We start from the raw sequence: 22,333 nt of genomic DNA, 5'->3' as shown, positions 1-22,333 counted from the left end.
GACCAGGTAAATGGATGGTGGGTGGAGTGAGTCCTTAAGAGGGAGTCAAAATGGGGTACTGACAGGCAAAGCCCCTTCCTCACACACAGGGTCAAAATGGAAGAGACTGAAATGGCCATTAAAGGCCAGAGAGAGGAAGTAACTCCCCAAGGTCATGACATGTGACTACGACTCAACCCCAAGTCCTTGGGCCTTGAAGCCAGAGCCCCTTCACTTCCCCCACCAACACCCCAGGGGAGCCTTCCCTGCAGACCCCTCCTCAGTGGGCAGAGCATCAGGGACCAGACATGGGAGTCGCCTACAGCCTGCTTTCCATGGAGGGTTAGGCCAACGTAGGAAGGGAGTCCCACGGCACAGGCTGGGCCAGCCCTCCCAGTCCTTAAAGCCCTCGCTTTATGACAAATGACAGTACAGGGCTTCTGGGGAAATCTATGATATTTGGGAATGTCGTAAACTAAGGGCATTCTACTTTGTCAAAAGCCCATAATGGGAAGTAAGCCGGCCTCACAGTGAGGCTACTTCCGTGGCACAGGAAGGCAGCTCCTGGCAATTTCAGGGGTGGTGTAGGCCTCTCAGATAAAGAACGAGGTAGGGCTGGCTTAGATTTCACCCAACCCGGTCGCCGTACCACACAGGCTTATCCCTCAGCTCTTCCAGTGGCAGGGGGCGGGTGGTCTTAGCACCGTGAAAGCCTGCCGGGACTGAGATGTTTCCCATGGCTTTGGTCTGGGAGACCCTTGCTTGCTCCCAGCACCGGGGTGGGAAGCAGGAGAGGGAAGGGGCCAGGGCCCAGGCTGTCGGGAGAAGGGTGCTACCTTTAAACAAACCATTCTGCACTGAGGCAGACTGATGGTGCAGCTGTCAGCACGCACACTCTAGGTCATCAGGAAAGCTGCAAGGCGACTCAATGATTTAGCAAAATAATTCATGTTCCAGGAATGCAGCCTATTTTAATAAGCAGCCACTCACTCACCTCCCCCCGGCGCTGACGGATAGTAGCCCTGGCCTCCAAGAACCCAACAGAGCCACACCTCAGAGCAAACTTGACTGGCACAGGGCCTGACAGGGCTCATGGAGGGAGCAGGGCTTCTATTTCCGCCTCCACCTTTGGCTGGGGCCACACGCGGCTACCTTGGCACAGCTGAAGAAGTTGGAAGGGGGCATTGGGCCCCACCTCCTCATTTCACAGTCAAGGGCGAGGGGAAGGGGATGTAATAATGGCTGACTAGCTCCTATTGGGCCAACCTTCCTGCAAACAACTATGAAATCTGGGGGGAATATAAAAAAACAACTACCAGAAGGCGCTGGAGAGAGAACAAAGGTGGATACTGGAGGGAAATACCCACTTGGGAAAAAGGAAATGACACTGGGCAAGGTGAGCCCAAGTTCAGGACCCAGTCAACAAGGACTCCGGACGGCTACAATTCAGAGAGAAGGCACCCGGCCTTACGGGTTTGAAGCACCACAAGTCCAGCAACTTGAAAAGTGAAAATTGAAACCCCTCTCAGAAAAAAGAACAGCAAAGAGGAAGCCCCATATTCGTTACAAAAGTCTCTGTCCAAACTCCTGGCCCCTGAATTATGTGTGTGGAGGACAGGTCCCACACAGTCCAGCTAAGACTAAAAATACTGAACGGGAAATTGATTGTAGCCAGGTTAACTGAGAGCTAAAACAAAACAATAATAACAACAACAACAACAACAACAAATCAATACTCTCGGGTGGAACATAACAGAACTCAGTCTCTACAGTCTCTGCTGTTTATAATGCCCAGAATATAATTCAAAATTACTAGACATAAGAAGAAACTGGAGGGGCGCCGGGGTGGCTCGGCCAGTTAGGTGTCTGACTCTTGGTTTTGGCTCAGGTCATGAACTTACGGTTGTGAAATAGAGCCCTGTGTCGGCCTCCATGCTAGGCACGGAGCCTACTTAAGATTCTCTCTCTCTCTGTCTCTCTCTTTCTCTCTCTCTCCCTCTGCCCCTTCCCTGCTCACACATGCTCACTTACGCTGTCTCTCACTCTCTCTCTCACTCTCACTCTCTCAAGAAAAAGGAAACTAGAAAATATCACTTATATTAAAGAAAAGACAACCCATGAAGACCAACCCTGAAGTGGCCCAGATGTTGGAATAAGCCAGTAAGGGTTTTAAAAGCAGCTATCGTGTCCTACGCTCAGACATGAAAACCAGGACTTTGGCTTTTCAGCGTAGAGCAAATTTCCCCAGCCACATTGCTACCCACCGTGATTTAGCCATAAACCACAAAGAGGGACTAGGCCCAGGAGGAGGAAGCAAAAGGAATCTGAAACCAACACAGATGCTGAGCAACTAGGAAAGAAACCTAAGGGATGGCGTCCCCCTCATTCCCCCGCTTACCCTCAGATAATAGTGCCACCTTGCCCGGATCTAACAACTCGCTTTTTTCCATCTTCCCCTGTATTTTTCCCAGTATTTTCACATCCCTGACCTCACTGGACCCTGTGAGTAGGCAGGGCAAGGATCACTGTATGTTTGATGAGTACCCTGGGAATCCCAAAATAAAGCAGCTTGCCCGGGGTCATCCAACAAAACGTGTTCTCTTCCTTCCTCTCCTCTCTCCCCCAGCAAGATGAGAGAATGGCGTGACCTGCAGGGGGCGCTGCAGACAAGGGAGCAGGAGCCCCGTGCAGTCATTTAGACTGAGTGTCTCCCATGGGCAGCCTGGCCAAGGTGCCGAGGGGGTGCCAAGTCCTATCCTGAGCTCAGTTCTCCAAACCAGATGCCCTGGCATGGGGCTACCCCTGCTCTGAGGTTTCTGTCTTAGGTTGTATTTCCCCTTGAAGCTGACCCTGAGGCAAAGATTCAAGGACAAGGAGTTTATTTGGGAGGTAATGTAAGGAAGCCCTGGGAGGGGAGAGGGAAAAAGAGGGTGGAAAAGGCAGCCAATTCAGGGTATGCTGGGATATGTGTAGAATGCGCCTCAAAGTTTTCCCCTCTCCCCTCCAGTGAGGGAACCAGGGGATTTATCCACCAACTCCCCATCTCTCGTTGGGTGAGAGACGCCCCAAGGGCAGGAATTCTCTAGCACTTCTGCCCTACCCTGCCCATAAGCTTCTCTGGCCAGATAGAAGCCCTCAGCAGGGACTCTCAGACGGCAGTGCATTGACTACGGCTGCTACAGGAGACTCTTACTACCCGGCACAAAGCCACACTCTGAGGGCCCAGCACCCCCTCCCCAGCCCACCCCCCGAGAGAGGTACTCACCGGTGCCTGGTGCACTTGAACCAGCTGAGGATATCTGTGCACCGCGTGTAGTAGATCTGGTCGAAGGGGTGTGCATAGGACTCCTGGACGGTCACCGCATAGCTGAAAGTCAGGCGGGAGGACGAAGAAGCTATGGTCAGCACTTGAGAGGCTGAGCTGGTATGGGGTCTCCTTCCCCAGGGGAGCCGGGCCCACAGCCACGTGTCCAGGGGCTCAAACCTCCCCTCACCCCGTTATCCTCCTCCTGCCCTGCGTGCCCTCAGCAATCAAACCTCCCCGGCCCCAGGCTGGATCCAAGGCACATCCCTTATTGCCCTTGGGCCCGGTTCATTTTCTGAAATTCCCGTTCATTTATCAGAGAATGAACGAAGCAGAGTTGAGGTTTATTCTACGTGGCTCTGGAAGGCAGAGCCAACAAGTTTCAAAACACTTTGTGTGGATCTTTACGGTTTTCCAAGCATCTACAGGGAAGCCGATCCTTATAGCAAAGTGGTCCCATTTCACAGCTGAAAAAGACTAAGGCTCAGGGAGAGGCCAGTTGCCCGGGCCACGCAGCTGGTACCGATAAACTGCGAATACTCATTAAAGACCCTGTGTTAAGTGTTTGAGTCCATTTTAATGCTCACAATCTTCTAAGACAGGTGGCACTGCTAGCCTCATTTTACAAACAGGGACAATGAACATCACAGAGACCAAGTGACCTCCCCAAGGTCACTTACCTTCCGCTCTCTTTTGTCTCCGGGATAGCTGGGGGAGCATCAAGGGCATGCCCCAGATCCCCTAATCCAAGTAGTACCTCGTTATCCTGCCTGCTGGCTGTAAACCCGAACAGTGGGTAGAAGTCACAGAGGGGGGCGGATCTCAGCCTGACCCATATGTCTTTCTACCTGCCCGCCCCTGCCGGGAGTTGTATGAAAAGGCGGTCGAGCCGGGATGCTGAAGGGAAGATTCATGCTTGCTGTGCAGGCTGGGAGAGGGCCCCAGCTGAGACTTCAGGAATTCATTTTTATGTAGGTTGGTATTCCTCACCGCTTCCCCCCAGACGGCTCACTGACCTGGGCCAGATGGCTAGATCCAGGCTATAAAAGCCCGTCTGCTTTGCCTGAGGAAGCTCTTGGTTTGCTTGCAAGGGGGCTGAGCAGGCCAGCTCCCCGAGTGGGTCCACAGCAGGCTCTCTGATGCCCGAAAGGTCAAAGATCTAAAATTCAGAAAGCGGGGCCAGGAGCAGTCAGCAAGGCCTAGGGACTCGGGGTGCTGGGAAATTCTCTGGCTCTTTGAAGCACTGAGGATATGAGGGCCCCTGCTGAGCCTCTATCAGCCGGCAAGCAGCAATCGGAGACAGAGGCACACATCTGCACAGACATGGGCCACAAACCCTTTTTCATCTCCAGGCTCGGGGACACGGAGGCAACTCGGCACCTACCCCTGACCTCCCACGGGCCCCTTCCAACTCTGAAATTCCACGATCCTCTGCTCCCACAGGGCTACTGACTACCTCACTTAGGGCAGAAGAATGACTGGATAAGCGTGCGTGGGCTCCGGGTCACCTTCGAACCCTGCCACTCGTTAGCTGCACGTCCTCAGACATGTTATGTAACTCACGGAAGGCTCCGTTTCCTCACCTGTAAATCCATGGCAAATACTGCCAAGGACTTGGCGCAGTTACTGTGAGGACTAAGAAAGGCAACAAGAGTGTCCATCTCTCAGGGTGGTGGGAAGGTAAAGTAAGATAACAAGTAAAATTGTCAGCACAAGATAACACACGTAAAATTTTTAACGGGTGCACCGTAAGCGTCCAATAGACGCTGGCCACCATTGCTATACGACTGCAATGGTTCACCTCCTGTGCCACACATTGAGGTATTTCCTCCCTGGCTGTGGCGGGGAGAGGAGGAGCAAGACCACACGAAGAATGGGCTCCCCACCTTGGCTACGCACTCGGGGACTCAGGCACCCCTTCCCGTCCTGACACAGACAGTGGGTGCTCAGAGAAGAGGCATCAGCCCGACAGACGGGTGGGGAGAGTATCATGGGGGGAACGGTCCCAGCTCTGCAGGGGGTCCCCTGGGCCGAATGAGTCTGGCAGTGAGACCTTGAATCAATTCCAAGTCTCCGGGGCGAAGAGTGTGCCCCTGGTTTCATGGCTGGGCGGTTTAACACGCTCGCTTGCCAATATGCTAATGAGGGACCAGATTAATCTTGTAGAACTGGGCTTTACCAGCCAGGGGAGGTCTTTCCGCTGGGTTTTATGGTGGAGGGGCATAATTAACAAGGAGCCCGCCAGAAGCACTAATCCAGCTGAGAAAGTCTCCCTAAGCGGTCTCTGGGGACCAGGGCGTGTTTCCGGAATGATGCAGACTAAATCTGTCCATATGTAGTAGGCAGTGGAGCTCAGGTGGGCAAGCCAAGAAGAAGAAGGCACCCGGTGTCATGGGGCACTGTCTGCGAGGCCTCCTCCCCCTTAAGGGTTGGAGAAGCACCAGGGGCCCCCAGACCTCACTTTAGCCATAGGGTCTGTCCTTGTCCTCCCATCAAATGATCACCTCTGCTGATAGCCCAATCAGCCTGAAATGCCAGCTCAGTGCAAGCTCAGTTCAGAGTGTTTTCCTATTCCCAGTTTATTAACGTCGCGGGGAGGGTGGGGGGTGAGGGCGGTTAGGAAATTAGAGAATTTGGTTTCAGTTTGAACAGATCCACAGTTGGGACTCAGAAGAGGGAAGTGAGGATGGGCCCTGCCATCAGGGAAGGCTCCCTGGAGGAGAGGACCCAGTTAGAGGAGCTGGGGAAGGCAGAGAAGGGCAGACGGGAGGAGGTATCCTGGAGGTGGGGACATAGCACAGCCATCCTCAGGAAGCAACTATGTCTCAGCCTCGGATCACGTGGATAGTAGGGGGTTGTCGAGGCTGGGATCCGTCAACCAGGGAGGCTAGTGTGCAACTTCACCTGACAGCTCTCTCACCCTCTGGGAAAGAAAGGTTTAAATTCACCAAGACCAGAAGGGCAAGAAGCCTGAGTCACCTCAGAGCCATGTGGAAAGCTTATGAAAAATGCATATCCCTAGGCTCTACCCCAGACCTGTAGAATCAGAGTCTCCGGGGCCAGGACCCAGAACACTCCGTTTTCCATGCCCACCTCTGGTGAGCCCGATGTGCTTTAAAGTCTGTGAGAACCGGTTCCTGCAAAGCCAGAGGCGTCACCAAGAAAAGACAACAATCGACTTTTGTGGTCGCGAAAGCCCTTTCGTGACACTGGTACCCCGATCCTCCAACGTGCCTGTGAGGCCAGGGTAATTATTCTCCCCCACTTGACAGTGGGGAAGCAGCCTCAGGCTGGTTCAGACACTGCCCCAAAGTCCTACAGCTGCCAGGTGACAGGATCCAGACTGGAGTAAACCAAGGTCTTCTCGTTATAGACCTTGTGTTCTTCCAACTGCACCTAACAGGTGTCGGTTTGCTCCAGCGGACTCTATGGGGACCCCCACAGAGCACCCAGTCACTGCCGCACATGTGCATACTGGCGTAGGAGCACTCCCTCTGCGCCCCCAGACCCTCATCCCTCCAGGGCCTGGGGTGGACTGGGCGGGGGGTGCCTTTCCCTGTCACGGGGCCGGGACATTCACCCTCGCAAGCACAGAGCACGGCCAGCCCCACTCGCCTGTCCTCTACCATCTGCCTCCCCCACCGGGCCCTCATCTTAATTTTATTCATTTGATTTATTAACATCTAAGTGGCAGAGTCGTCCTGGTCAGCGCGGCCAATCAATTCCAGGGTTTAATTCGGTTTTTCCTGATTGGGTCTCCGGTCACTATCTTTCTGCTCACCAAAATCAATACTTTAACCTTGTACTTCAAAGTCAGGCTGTCTGCAGGGCCCTGGCCCATTCCCCACGGACCCAGTGCTGCAGCCAGGATGCAGCCAGCTCTTCTGCAGAGGCCCCGGGCCGCTCTTCCCCTGGTCCCCTCCTGCCCACACCAGGAGGGAAGCAGCAGCAACGGCATCTCAGCATCGGAGAATAGCACATCCGGATTGCGGTCACTCACCGTACCCCACCTGCCTGTGGACAGGCACTGAGCCCCGCTGGGCCTCTGGAAAATGGTCAGGGAGGGCCAGTGCGGGGAGGGACCGGAGTTCATTGTCATCTATCACACTGCATCACTAAGTCAACCCCTTCCCACAGCCCTGAATCCCAGACAGAATCCATACTGCTTTGTCCTGTCTTCCAGCGTCTGTGCTGTGTCCCCAGCTGGACCACAGGCCCACGGTGGGCAGCTTCTGTACCTCCCGACTCCGCTTTTGTCCCAACAGTGCCAAGCCCAGGGTGAGGCCCTCGGGGAGTGCCTGGACATCTGAGATCCACATCTTACCTCTCCCAGTGGCTGCACACGTTGGGGTCCTCGGGGTTCAGGGAGAGGGCAGTTTGCAGGAGAGAGAAGACAGTGAGCCCTGTCACCGAGAGTGCCATCCCGGGCCCTGTGGGGGGTTGGGGGAGGGGACAAAGGAAGCAGCGTCATTAATCAGACCGTTTTCCCGGGCATCTGTTTGGCACGGAGACTTCTCACACGAAACAACAAAATAGACTTGCTAAGCAGACTAAGTTTCCCCCCGACGTCATGTAATGAGCATTTGATATTTCACACTCGCGGGCTTTGACTACACAGCAACACTTCACCAGCTCTGAGTAACCGGGGAGTGGGAAGCCTGAGTCAGGGAAAAGTTGAAATTCCAGGCCAGAGCTTCTGAAAGTTTTTTTGGCTCGTGGAACTCCTTTGAGAATCTCCGGAAAGTTCAAGAACTTCTCCCCAGAAAAATGCCCACATGCACAACATTTGGCTGCGATACCGGGGTGTCCTCAGGCCCCTGAGCCCATCCTCGGACGAAGAACCCCTGATCTTTAAACGCAATGTCCTCCCTCTGCCCGTTCTCCCTCATCTCCGGTATGCTTGGAGCATCCAATTCTCTCCCTACTCCTTCCTGCAAAAAGGAAAGAGAAGAAAGGTGTCTACTGTGGCCAGAGCTGGGAAGCTGAGCTGGGAAAATCCTTCCAGACCACCCAGAAGGCTGGACCTTGCTTCTCTTGCTGCTATGGGGTATCAGTCTCTGACTCCCACACTGATGCACACATCACTCCCACCGAGGGACAAAGGCCTGGTGAGGGGCTTTGAGGAAGCAGCTCATAGAGTTTGATCCAGGCCCCTGAAGTGACAGCCTGTGGCAGGTGTCAAGTGTACCTACACAGATGTCAACCCCCCAGGCTCCTTCCTGCCCTGGCGCTCCAGGACCCCACGACCCTACAGCCTTAGAGAACTGTCCAGGGCTCCCACCTCGGGGGGCGGGGGCGGGGGGGTTGGGGGCAAAGGGGGAGGGAAACTCGCCCCGGGGAGCTGGAATTCATATGTGCTCAAACATCAGCTCTAAAATGAATGAACACTGTGGCTCAGAAAGATAGCACTATTTTTCATGTGTACACAGATGCTATCGTGATTTGCTTAAAAGCTTTACTGAATTCAGAGTAGCTTTTCTTCTCCGTCTGACACACTAAAAAACGCAGTTGCTAATAACTGGGGGCGGGGATGGTATAGAAAATATTTTGACGTTGGAAAGGGGTCCCCAGGCTTGAAGTGGTTGAGGATCCAGTCCATTGGCCCTGAGCTCACCGATGAGGAAGTACTCACCCTACTCAGGGACAGACAAGAGTGACAGGGATGTCACACACACCCCCATCTGTACCCGGAGGGAAGCTAAAGAGAGCTCCTGTCTTTCTTCGTGAAAGGTTAAATGCTCTCCTCCCCATCCCCAGTAATTTCCTCACTAAACTCCTTCTTAGCAGCTCCTTCAAAGATAAACAAATTGTCACAAGTTCTGTACAACTGTGGGGGTCCAAATTAATGATTAATGAGGCTTTTCTGTTTGAGATCTGAAAACAATCTGGCTACACGTATTTTGGAAATCAGTTAGGAAAGAGAAAAGCAATTCTGGTGTTCCCACTCAATTTGCAAAGTCCAGGAGTACGCAGGCCACAGCCACTCTTCTCCCCTCCCCACTCACACTGCCCCCCTACGTCCTCGGGGCCCCAAGGGGCCTCTCCACAGAGAGCTGGGCACAGCCTGGAGCCCACGCGGCACTGAGGCCGCAGGGCGTTTCAGCCCGTTCCCCTCTGAGAAGAGGAACCACAGCCAATCCCGGAAAGAGTCTGCCCGGACGTGGCATCATGGTTTAGGGAGACTCGTGTAGGAGAAGAATCATCTTCCAGGGCGAGGGGGGCTGATCAGCCATCAGATAAATTAAATCAAGGAACAAAGGAAGCGACACGGTGCTCCCAAAGGCACAGAGTCAGGATGCCAGCGGCCGAGAATGCCTCGTTCTCATTAATTTGGTCACTCCTGTAATCTAGAGCGATCTCCTGAGTGGACTTCCCGACCGCATCTTCAAACTTAGGAAGCTTAGAACATCAAAGGATAAAGCCACCTGGATTAGAAGAGAGTGTCCCTCTGGCCCCTTTGGATCCATGGTGACAGGAGAGGAGTGGGGGATGGAGGGAGCTGGAGAATTTGGGACATCTTTCCAAATGTTCCTGAAAACCTCCTCCCTGAGTCCGATCGGGGCAGGGCAGTTTAGCTGCCTCCCACCGGATATTGGGGCATAGAGGAGGGGGTGGGGGCGGGAACGGGTGTTTGGATAAGCACCCAGGAAGAGGAGGCAAGGACCCAGGCAGCTCGGCGGCCTCTCTCCTCTGTCCGTGTTGTGGCGTGAAGGCCAGCAGAGCAGGGGGGATTCGCACCCAACCCTTGAACGGCCCTGCCACCAGCATCCACGTGGTCCCCCATCTGAGGCCAAGTCTGCCTCTGTGGAAGTGTGGGAAGGGAGCTGAGAAGGACGGCCAAGGACGGCCAGCCTGAGCGTGGAAGGCTCCCCTCAGGTTCCCTCACCCTAACGCTTTCTCCCAGAACCCGGCCCAATCTACAAGATGCAACCTTATCACCCACACATCCCGCCCTGGGCCACACTGGTCTCTCCCGCTCTTTTCTTCGTTCACACTGGCCCCCTCGTCCTCAACGCCCCGACATTGTCAACTTTACACGTGCAAGTACCGTCAACGCGAGGTCCAGCTCAGGCCCCAGCCCTTCCTCCCCTTCAGGGCCTGAGCACCTCCTGGGTGCCAGGCACGCTACACTCACAGAGCTTAGAGTCTGGGCCTTGTGGCCCAGCGCTTACCAAGTCCCATCTCACACGGACAGCTTTTCCAGCCTGTGTTCTTCATGTGTCGCATAACGCCTCAAAGGCGGGGTCGAGTCCTAGGTCAGTCCAGTCAGTTCCTCTTGGTAACTGGTTTTAGAAGAAGTATTTCTAGGGGCACCTGGGTGGCTCAGTTGATTGGGCGGCCGACCTCTGCTCAGGTCACGATCTAGCGGTTTGTGGGTTTGAGCCCCGCATCGGGCTCTGTGCTGACAGCTCGGAGCCTGGAGCCTGCTTCGGATTCTGTGTCTCCCTCTCTCTCTCTGCCCCTCCCCTACCCCTGCTCTGTCTCTGTCTCTGTCTCTGTCTCTGTCTCTGTCTCTGTCTCTCTCTCTCTGAGAAGTATTTAAAAAAAAAAAAAAGACGAAGAAGAAGCTTTCTACTCATCTCAGACACTTCACTTGAGGCAGAGTGAAGAGAAGCCAGAAGGGAGCCACCCCCACATGCGGGCAAACCCCTCGCCATGCACGTTAACGGGGCTTCCCGGGGCTCTCTCTCTCAAGAGGCTGGATCCCAAAGACATATGCTCACAAGATGACTGAGGGAAAATCAATGCTGCCGCAGTGGTTATTAGGCCGACTCCATTCGGAGCGACAGAGGTTAACATATCGGGCACCATCTGATTTAGGGCATTCATAATTAAATAAGAAAATGCCCCTGGTTTCACTTGGGAGCAAGAGAACATGTAAATAGATCAGCTGGTTCCCTTCCCTCTTGTCCATGCTCCCTGCATATTAAGGAGCAGAGGAAGAGAGTTGAGGTCGCAGCGATGGAGAAATTGCCTCCCTGACCGTGGGGTCTGGCTGCTTCGCACCCAGTGAGCCAGGTAGGAGGCTGCAGGGGAGAGAAGGTGGCTGGGAGATGAGTCTGCACACCTGCCCCCCGCCTGAACTGGTCAACCGCGCCCTCCGGCTGGACCTGGGCTACACCGTGGACACAAAGAAATCGCACGCGTCAGCGGCCATCTCTTTGAGGAGATAAAGCAGCAAGCAGTGAAGTCCCCCTGGGGGGCCCGTGGGGGACTCTGTGGAGCGGCCGGGACTTAAGATGGACAGAACACGGAGAGAGGGCGGGGAAGAGAGAGGGCATTTCGGCGGCAGGCACAGCATTAGCAAGCGCACGGGGAGGCAGGCATGTTCTGTGGCGCTGGAGGCAGCAGAGAGATGACGTTGCGGAGCCGTGGGGGCCGTGGGGGCAGCTTTGGGAGGTGTTTCCCAAACCAGGGTTCTGTGGAACACTAGTCCCATGAGCCACTGATAGAAATCTCCCAGAGCTTTCCACGAGTGAGTTAGTTCAGGAAATGCTGCACGCTTATGCCCGCAGCTTAACTCTCCCAGTGTATCTCAGGCCCTGAGAAGACCCCGAGTAAAGAGACCTGCTTTTACTTCGTTTGATCCAGTGTTTTCCCTACAACCCCTTCTAGTCAATGCGCTAGGAGCAGAGGTCCTCAGAGGTCCATTTGGAAAACTCTGCTCCCCTCCATCAAGGGCAAGTGTGAAGGAAGCCCTGCTCCTATCAGCCTGCATCCTTAGAGTTGGTATTCATTTGTTTATTCTAACACTTGAGGGCCCCCTGTGCCTGGCACGTGGTGTTAAGGGGACCTGCCACTGGGTAACCTAAGAGACACTGACATCGTAGCAAAGGACCCCTCCTCCCAGCCAGGCTTATGTTCCAGTCTGGGTCAGCCCTGCAGGCTGGGCAGACCTTAGAGACGGCAGCGTCCTCGGGAGGCCTGCGCCTCCTGCTCAGGGTCCTGGCATCGCGGGCGCCCCTAGAGTCCAGCCTGCATCTCTGGCCAGACACCAGCTGCTCACATCAGCCAAGATGCATAAAACTAGGGCAGAGGCCAGACAGACAAACAGATGGCCTCTGCCCCGGGATCAGTTGCTATGACCTCACAGTCCATCTGTGCAAAAATCCTCCCCCACCTGCTTCGCTTCCACCACCTGCCTAGTCCTCCTGACTGTGCCGAAATCTTGGACACGGAAGCCTGGTCCACGTACCTGGAACCTGCTCTCTGTCCATCCCAGTCTCTTCCAGGGAGCCCTTCGTCCCCAACAAATTTGCAGTGGGGGCGGGGGTGGCGGTGGCTAGGCGCTAGTCTGTGGGTCCTGGGAGGTTTCCACTTGTACAACACTGGGCATCGATCAGTAGTGGCTGCTTGGAATGCAACACTGAGAAACGGGGGTGGCGTGGGAAAGCGTGCCATGATCGATTAGTAATGCCTGTCATAGGCACCGAGTGGGAGAGGGACACACAGGTGCCTCACACTTGCCCCCGTCCTACACTGCTGATCAGTTATTAGTAGCTTCGGAAATTGCTCTTTGTCTATTTAAGCCATCCAGATGTGGCCGCAACTCTTCCCTCTGGGCTGTAGAACCTGCGCACCGTTTTCCCTCCCTTGATAGCACACTTTTAGGACACCCATCATGAGGACAGAGGCTGGGGTCTGGCGCGTGCATGTCGTCCTCAGCACCCAGAGCACCTGCCTGCACGTGGAGAGGGCTCAATACCCCTCGTCAACCCATTATTGACTCTTCAGCTAAGCGCATCTCCCAGCCTCTCGGCCAGCCCAAGCCTCAGGGCACATTGCTTGTGTCTGGCCCGACAGAGGCCACCAAAGATCTGTCCCAATGGCAGGTCATATACGGCACGGGGCATTCCACACTGCGTTAACAGTGCACCGCGGAGACATCAATCTGTTGGCAGTGGATACAGGGAGCACGGTGACATCCTGAGAGTGATTCAAAGCCTCCCGCCTGGGCCACCCCACCAGCGCGGGGGTACATCTGCTCCAGGGACCAGCACAAGGCGGGCATTGAAGCCTCCTCAATAGCTCAAGCTGCAACTTGGGACTGACGTATTCCGAGCGCCTCATGAAAAGGCGCTTTCAGACTCGGGAAGCAGCAGAAGCAACCCCCGAACTGGAACTGATAAAGCAAACGCCTCACATCCCTCCCAGCATGTGGGTATAGAAAGAGAGATTTCTATCTTCTATTTATAGAACACACACACACACATAAATACACACGCTTCTCTATATCTTTTTTTTTTTTTTCCTGAATAAAACAAAACAAAAAGCCAAGTTTGCACTCAGAGGGGCAAATATCAAGGTTATCATCCTGTCTGGCAGGCCTTCCCCCTCATCTGCCCACGGATCTCCGAGCTGGTTCCCAGTCCCCAGGCCCCTGTCTATTTACTGGCCTTGCTGGGGTCTGATTAATGTGAGATGAAAAGCAGAGCTGAGGTCCGCCCGTAATTAAGAGGCTTCACCCTTTGCCTTGATGAGGCCTCCTGCCCTCCAGCAATCCCACCAGGGGCCGGGTTTACGCCCGAAGGCTTTCTAATCTCTCTGCACTTAAAAAGAAAAAAAGTTTTCAAAATAAATCCACAGCTCTTAATCTCCAAAAGAGTGATTCCCTGACAGTTAGGAGTGCAGCAGAAATTCCCAGTGCCAACACGGAGACCCTGCCAGGTGCCTGCCCACTGGGATAAATCAGAGAGGATTGCAAAGACATGGTAAACGTCCTCCTTGGAGTATGGGCTCAACTGCCCCGATAAATTCTACTTTCTCCTTGCCCAGGAAGCCTCGGGCTGCAAATCCTGAAAATGGCACCACGGAGGCCTACCATTCGTCAGGGTCAAAAAGACGGTCCTGTCCCCTGCGCCCTTAAGCCCTATAGACCAAGCGGCTGTGGCATCAGCCAGGCTCGGAGAGAAATCACAGCATATCCCCAGGGAGGGGGAAGTGGGTGGGTGCGGAAACTGCCGAGCTGATAAAGCACCCCCCTTCCTCCCCCACTGGGTGCAGCCTCTGTGTTCTGGGCCCTCAATCCTTCCATTCCCAAACAGGCAGCAGAGGCTCCCCCAGCCTCCAGCCCCTCCAAAGATGAAGGGAGAAAACTTATCTGTGTTCTTAGGCCATTCCATTTCTCACAAAGCCATTATCTCCATCTTTCCATTTCTCTGCAAATCAGGGAGCACTCAGCTGGCTTGGCCAGCCCCGAGGCCGCCTGCCCCTCCCAGCCCACCCTCCCCAGGCCTGCTCTGCTTCTCTCCCCCAACCCCTCCCAGGGCCACGGGGTTCTCTTGGAACCGTGCGAGTCCCACGTGCCCTGGCTTGAAATCATGGCTCCGTCCACACAACCCCCAAAGATAAGTCAGTCCCTCAGGGCCATACAGCCCCAAGGAGACTATCCCATTCCTTGCCCGCTCTGAAAAAACATTTCTCGGACTACAGGATGCAAGCACAGGTGCCTGGATAGGAAGGCGCACTAGGGGACAGGGCCCTGAAGAATCACCGCCATTGGAAAATCAAGGGTCCCACGTAGGCTGAGGTGAGGATGACCGACTAAACAACAAGCCACACGGTATTAGAACAGGCACCGAGACCTGGGAGCTTCAACTGTCCAACGCCTCGTCCCCCAGGAGGGGGACCTGTCACCGGGTGGCTGGTTCAAGGTCACATGACACACAGGGGGCAGAGCTCACGTGAAAGGGATAGCGAAGCCAGACTGACGTTGTTCGAATCCTGACTCCACGTCACTGGCTGTGCAACCTGGATAAAATCATTCACCTGCCTTAGGGCTGAGTGTTTTACAGGGACCACATCAGGCACCGTCAACTTCACGGCGCTGTTAGGATATGAATGAGTCAGCAGGTAAAGCATTTGGCCCCGTATCTGGCACATGGAAGGTACCCAATAAGTTACTCGTTTCCTCTCAACCCATATTCCCCCACCTCAAAGATCCGTCCAACTCTAGAATTCTGACTTCTAGAATTTCTAAGGAGCTGGAGAGAAAAAAAAAAAAAAAAAAGACACTGATGGAAAAACCCTCGGTGGAAAATCTAGGCTTGGCTGTATGTATTTGGTGACTACTGGGTCCGTCTTTGCTGTTCAATTGTCAAGATGGATCTCATCTTTCAACTACCGAGCACACGTTTATTGAACACTTGCCAGTCACTGTGGACACAAAGATGACTCAGGCAGGCCCCTGCCCCAAGACCACCAAATACTTGCTGGAGGGTGTGTGGGAACGGCTGTGACAGGGCCGTGGACCCAGGATGTGGCTTAATTCAAAGCACTGAAGCCTTTCCCTGGCAGGAAGCCTCAGGCAAGTGTGATGGGATATCAGAGACCTTTGCGGGGATCAATGCGTAACAACCCCGCAGGTGCCTCCCACGTTGAATCTAGCCCATCTCTGTTCCCACTGCCTCTGAAGCCACTCTTGATTAGCACCGCCCGCTCTGGAGAGAGAACAGCCTAACCCCCCCCCCCCCCCCACCACCACCTCCCCAGGACACAAGGCAACCCCTTCTCCTTGGGTCTTCCCTCCTGAAAGCCAGCTCTGCTCAGGAGCAACTCAGCTTTCCACAGGCCCCTTTCCCCACACCGCCCCCCCCCCCCCCCGCCGCCTGCTAAGGTCACTGACTTGCTGTGTGACCCAAGAAAGCTTGCTTTCCCTCCCTGAGCTTCATTCTCTGCTTGTCCCAAAGGCTGGGGTCAGATTGCATCATCTCCTGGACCCTTTGAGCTCTACAAGTTCACCTATAGTGTGTCTCCCTTTCCTGCCCTTCCTCTCCTCACATTTTTCTCTCTCTTACCCAACTCCCAACCCGGGGTTTGCCCCATCTCCCCACAGCAAGGGGAGAGACAGAGGAGGTAGGAGAACTTGAGTCTGATCCTGGATCTCGGAGAACTCATTTCACTGCTCCGAGCCTCCTTTTCCTCTTTGACTACGTGGGCAGGATGAGAGAACAACAGACTCTCAGGAGGATTAAACTGCAGTCCAGTACTGGGAACGCAGGGCTCGGCAGCATTGTGATGGTTGTGCGCCTTAGTCCCTGCCTCCTCCCTGCTCAATCCTCAGCACCCTTCTAATTAAAGACTGCCCTCTTGCCTTGTGCTCCCTTCCCACCCATATCAGGCACATTCTGCCCCCTCACATAACGGGGGCCACCTCTCCCCAGGCAGGAGCTAAACAGGAGGGCCTGGCTGTCAGCCCGCAGACACAGGCATCAGCCTAGGATACTCCAGGTTTCCTTCTGGAACCTTCCACATGAACCTAGGCCAGAAGATCTGAAGCCAAATACCTACTGTCCCAAAGCCCGACGATGCTCATGCTTGTGCACTCGTAGTGGAAACATGCATCAGTGGGTTCTGGAAAGCAACTGGGCAATGTCTAACACGTTTTCATGTATATCTATAACGCAGCACAAATTAAATTGCAGAAGTATCTGCAATTTTTTTTGTTTTGTAGAAATTGACCAGGACCAAGGATAGGTTCAAGAATGTTTCCTGCAATATCTCTTAATAAAGAGATGTTTGTTGTAGCATTAAAACAACCTAAATGTCTAAATCAGTAGGGCCCTTGCTAAATAAATTCCACCATGTCTACATAACAAAATATTATGCCAACATTAAAAATATTGATGGGTGGAAAAAATATGGAAGCCTATCCACTAGAGCATTAATAGTGATCATCTTTCATGGGAGCTGGAAACGGTATCATAGGACTTGTGCTTCTAAGTCAACATTTTTATTGTTATATTAGTGTTTCCTATAATAAACATCAGTATCACTATAATCAGAAAGGCAAAGATATTTTAAGATAATGTACATAGGTTCAGCAACATGGAAAAATAACTCTGATGTATTATCATATGAAAAACACAGGTTACAAAACAGCATGAACATTATGATCACACTTCTATAAAATGTGGTGTGCATGTATGTGGTGTTGAGACCAAGCAAGACAGAAAGATGTCCAGAAGGATATTTATTTTACTTTAATTTTTTTAATGTTTGTTTATTTTTGAGAGAGAGAGAGAGAGCGCGCGCACAAGTACATGAGTGGGGAAGGGGCAGAGAGAGAGGGAGACACAGAATCCGAAGCAGGCTCCAGGCTCTGAGCCATCAGCCCAGAGCCCGATGCGGGGCTCGAACCCACGGACCACGAGATCATGACCTGAGCCAAAGTCGGACACTCAGCCAACTGAGCCACTCAGGTGTCCCAGAAGGATATTTAAAATGTTAACAAAAATCTCTAGATGACAATATTTTAGGTGACTTACTTTCTTCTTTATATTTTTTTGTATATTTACATTTTCTGTGATGAGCTGACTTCAATTTTAAAATTTGAAAAACCACAATAAAGCCATCTTCATTTGGGAAACAAAGAACCCAGGGCCCTTTGGACAGTGCCCTCAACAAGCCTACCTTCCTCCAGGTCCAGATTCTTCTCTGCTGCTCCTTGGGGGTCCCTTTTCCCAAAGAACAGGGATTCATCAGCCCTGAGCCTGCTACCCCTAGGGACACAGGCCACTTTACAGGGCTCCCCAGGCAGCCCTCGGAACCATCAAGCTGGGGCAAAATTGCCATTACAATTGTATGGCATGTGTCCATGCTGTGATTGTATCTGTGACGTGATTAAAAACATTATGCCATCTCAAAGACCCAAAATGATCTTACGACACAGAAAAATGGATGGATAATGTACGAATCTGTCAGCTCTAGCCAGTATAATAAATGAATCAGGTATTCAGATTTTAAAAGAAATTTATTGCAGTCCTTTGTTCATGACACTGATGAATTCTGGCTCACAGCCTCGTCAGGTCAGCCTGGGGCACTTCACCCCACTCCGGGGCCCGCTCAGTCCTCTGCACCCACACAGGCTTGCTCCTCCAAAGGTAACAAGAACCCGGAGCCCTGGGATCTCAGTCCCTGGGTCCAAATCTCACAGCATCTCTTACCAATTGTGTGACCTTCAGTGGGTCGTTTAACCTCTGGGAGTTCCGGCTTCCTCCTCTGTACAGGGGGAATAGTAAGAAAACCTACCCGCAGGGTTGTGAGAAACCAAAGAGATTAGGGTTACAAGAAGGGCTGTAAACAGTAAAACACTGGGTAAAATATGGTCACTGCCCTCTTGCTGGGGCCTTGCGGGAGGGGGGGTGGGGGATGCAGCAAAATAGTCCTGGGGAGGGGGGGAGGCGTGCACAGAGACAGAATGAGTTTATTCGGATCCTGAGACCAAGAACTGCCTCCTTGGGGGTGAAGCAAGTTTGCCACAAGGGAGAGCAAAGGACCGAAGATGAATTTCAATAAGGCTGCAGCTTGGCCCAGCCCAGGCCCTGCTGACCCACAGCCTAAGCTAGAGACGATTCCAAGTCTGGAACCAGAGGCCAATTTGGCTGTGCTTCCGGCTTATGCTGCGTCTGACAATCCTCTCCACAGCCGCATGCGTGCGTGAAAAACTACAGTTCCTCCGAACTCCGGTTTCCTGGAGGAACAAGACGTTCACGCACCTTCCAGAACTTCAGCACCCCGTGCTCCCTCCGCAGGAAAGGAACCACTAAAACAGACGTAGAAAACCTGTCCCTCTTCTTCCAGCAGCACGTAGAAAACCTGTCCCTCTTCTTCCAGGTTCAATCTGCAGAGTAGCACACAGCTCCCAGATTCATTGTGTTCCTGGCCTGATTAACCGTTGTTTATTTCAGTATTTTCCAGGAAATTGTTCATTAAGGATAAAAGCACCTGCTTACTGTAAGAGAGCATTACACAAAGGCTCTGGCACGGGGGCCTGGGAAGAACATTAATTAATGAAGTAAAACTGAACAAACATGCTATAAATTAAAGGTCTAAAAAAGAAATGTCTGGCATTTAGTGGCTTACGATGGAAGGCTGAAATGAAACATCATATTTTTAGACCACAGTGGTGTGGGGGGAAAAATGGGAGGGGAAAACATTACAAAAGGTGGCAGAGGTAACGATCTATTTCTAGAGCAACGAAAGCCTGGGCTTCCATTAAGAGAATTATAAATCAATTCTGTTTTGTCTGGGGGCATATACGCGCCGTGTGTGCTAAATTAAAAAGCTTAACATGTCAGAGCAGTTCCTCCTGAACACTCCATGGAACGATGCCGACTGAGGCACGGAGGTGTGAGAGAGGCATGGCAGGTCGTGAGGAGGAAGGAAGGAGGATTGGAGCTGTGTCGCCGATTTAGGCCCGGCTGGGCACGGGCAACCCTGAGCAACCCTGGGCAACCCCGAGCACCAGTGTCCAAGAGAAAATGTAGCCAAACCCCCATTAGGTGAAACCTTCAGTTAACCAGGACGCCACCATGCAGCTGGTGGCACCCAATGGCGCCTGTCAGGCTGGGTTCTCATCAGTCCATTTCTACCCCAGAGCAGCGGTTTCTGCCCCACAAATGAGCAGGGCTCACCCCACTCTGGGCCCTCCTGAAAAACAGTTTCCAGGGCTGGTAACCTACTGGCTTCCTTTCCCTCACTTCATACCTACTCCTGAACAATGACAACGTCTTTAGGAATGATGATCCTGAAATCACGCAAAATCCCGATCAATCCAAAGAGATTTGTTCCCACTTGGTATAATCCCCTTCCCAAGGCCAGAAGGGGACAGGGCACGTTGCAAAAGGATTTGGGTGGCAGGCACTGGGAGCAGCATAAAGGCCTTCTCTGTCTCACTTCCAACTCAACAGGACATTGAGAAATATGAACAACCCATTCCTCAAGGCAAAATGGGAGAGGGGACAGGTTTCCCCTCTGGCCCCGGCTTCTCCGGGTCGCGGGCCCAGCCTGTGAGGTGCTCCCCTCCAGCGTGCTGAATCGCCAATATGCAGGAAACAGGAAGCTTGTGCCAAGTCTCCACTATGCTTCCGATTCTGTGGTATGTCCACAAATCTCTAAATTGGCCACCGCACGTACAGGGACTCAATGGTGTAGGAAGAACGCGGGGCAGGCCAGAAGCCTGATGACCATGGTAGGCCTCTGACGCAGGACGCATGTTTGGCCAAGAGAGGGAGAAAAGAGAAAAGCAAGTGGGGTGGGTGGGAGGTGGGTCTGTGGGCCCGGGCCCGACAGCGTGAGCTCAAGTGAGCACTATATGCTAATACCATTTTCGGTGCCTGGAGAGCACTGACTAAGAACACTCTGTTAATATCCCTTATTGGATGAGCATTTGGATGTAGACGGAGTCAAACAGTGAACCAGGGAGCAGCTAACTGAGCACCAGAGGAAAGCAGGAATGAAAGTTTCTGGAGAGCCCGCCTTGTGCCCGGTACCTGGCCGATCCCATTCAGCCTTCCCAGTGGCTCCGTGAAGCAGGTGTCGTGGTCTCCATTTGCAGAGGCTCACAGTGCAGAAGTGGATGAACTAGATCTGAACTCAGGACCACCTGCTCGTCCATCACTATGCTTCCAAGTATGGCTTTGCTCTTCAGACTCAGAGCCTGTGTGTGTGTGTGTGTGTGTGTGTGTGTGTGTGTGTGTGTGTACACATATATGCATGTGTCCCAGGTATGATGTGCTGGGAGAGGGATGGGCCATCTCTGGATCAGAGCCTCCTCCGAGATCACTAAATTTGAGCAGAGGAAGGGACAGCACTACATTATGGTGAGAGAAGGAATGGCCTGGTCTACCTGTGTGACCTTGGGCAAGTCTCCTGCCTCGTTGATGCTTATTCGCTGAGAGGAAGGCTTTATTGGCCAGAGTTCCTCATCTGAACCGCCGAGCCCAGAAAAGGATTCCAGTGACTATTTCTCAGCTTTTCCAAGGATGGGACATAACAGGTACCATTCTACATGCATAGGATCCATTACAAGACAGAGGACGTCATAGGGTGTTACGGCTGAATTCTTTCTGGAACCTAACTGAGAAAGTTCTAGATGGTCTTTAAGGTTCCTATGGCTCTGACATCAGGAGATGAGTGGGGAGGCTGTGTGCCTCCATTATAGGAACCCTGCAGGGTGATGTTCCTGAGCACAACCAAGGGTGCAGATGAGGAAGCCAGACCCCCTGGACCAGATTATCTTGCTTTACAATATCCTGTGTGTGTGTTTCCCCTGTGTCATCCCTTAGTCTAACTACCTTCTTTAAATGCACGAATCTTGCCTCAGCTGCACTTTGAGAACTCAAGGAAGAGGTTGGGGACAGCTCGCTCTCTTCCCTTAGGGCCAGTTTGGGTGCACGGGGCAGCTACAACTGGCAAGACATCAGAATGGGATCCACAATGGAGCACAAGATGCCCCCCAGCCCTCGGAGGATACGATGCGGAGTTTATTCGATTACAGAAGGGGCCAGTTCCCCGGGCAAGGCAGGGCAGTGCTTTGTGCCCCAGGAAGGAGAGGTGCCCACCCGGGAAATACTCTAATAACCTTGAAAAGTGAGAACACGGTGAGCCCTTCTTCACACTCAGCTCTGCCTGTGGCGCCCCCAGGCGCTGGGAAGCATCCCACAGGCGGCTGAGAAGGGGCAGCGCCCTGTGGAGTTCAGCAGCCATCTCAGCAGGCCTCTCAAGAAACTTTGGGCTCAGCAGTAGCCACGGCAACATCTTTGCATCAAAAAGGACCTATCTAGACAGAACAGACGCAGGCCAGACGCTGGATCACTCTGCAAAGTGGAGCTGAGGATAAAATCACCCCGAGGGAAGAAGGCAGAGGAGACATTTATTTCAAACCAATTTCACCCACTGCGGAGCAATCGCTAAAGCCAAATGCTAGAGCTGTGCGTATATGTGTCGCGGTGTATGAATGTGGGAAAAGCAAGGAAGCCAGCACTGCGGCCAGCCTAGTACAGCTGTGAGAAGACAGAATCTGCTGACGAGGTGTCCGTGGACTCTGAAGATGGCCTGAGCCGAGCACCCAGCCAAGGGCCCGATCAAACAGGCCAGAGACAAAGAAACCCAGAACCAGGTCTCTCCCTATGTCTGGCAAAATTGCCGTGTGACCCTGAATGAGTCACTGTGCCCCTCTGGGCAATGTCCTGATAGGAAGGAGCTAGAATCACTTCTCAAGTACGCGGTCTCTTCCTGAGGAGAGGACCTGGGCTTAAAGGCCTGAGT

The 22,333-nt window shown here is 53.1% G+C and overlaps 1 protein-coding gene across 6 annotated transcripts in view; it reads right to left on the bottom strand.

Annotated features, from left to right (window-relative positions):
• MEGF11 (multiple EGF like domains 11) overlaps window positions 1-22,333 on the bottom strand; it is a 356,748-nt gene that overhangs the window by 225,024 nt on the left and 109,391 nt on the right. For all 6 annotated transcript variants that reach the window (XM_047862853.1, XM_047862848.1, XM_047862850.1 and 3 more), the window contains exons 2-3: window positions 7,608-7,713; window positions 3,245-3,346 (exon numbers count right to left, since the gene is read on the bottom strand). In XM_047862853.1, the coding sequence (XP_047718809.1) occupies window positions 3,245-3,346; window positions 7,608-7,705 (200 nt within the window). In that variant the 5' untranslated portion in view covers window positions 7,706-7,713. The remainder of the gene's footprint in view (window positions 1-3,244; window positions 3,347-7,607; window positions 7,714-22,333) is intronic.

The sequence above is a fragment of the Prionailurus viverrinus genome, chromosome B3 (genome assembly GCF_022837055.1).
Source record: "Prionailurus viverrinus isolate Anna chromosome B3, UM_Priviv_1.0, whole genome shotgun sequence".
Taxonomy (NCBI): domain Eukaryota; kingdom Metazoa; phylum Chordata; class Mammalia; order Carnivora; family Felidae; genus Prionailurus; species Prionailurus viverrinus.
This window is presented reverse-complemented; position numbering and strand designations above follow the sequence as displayed.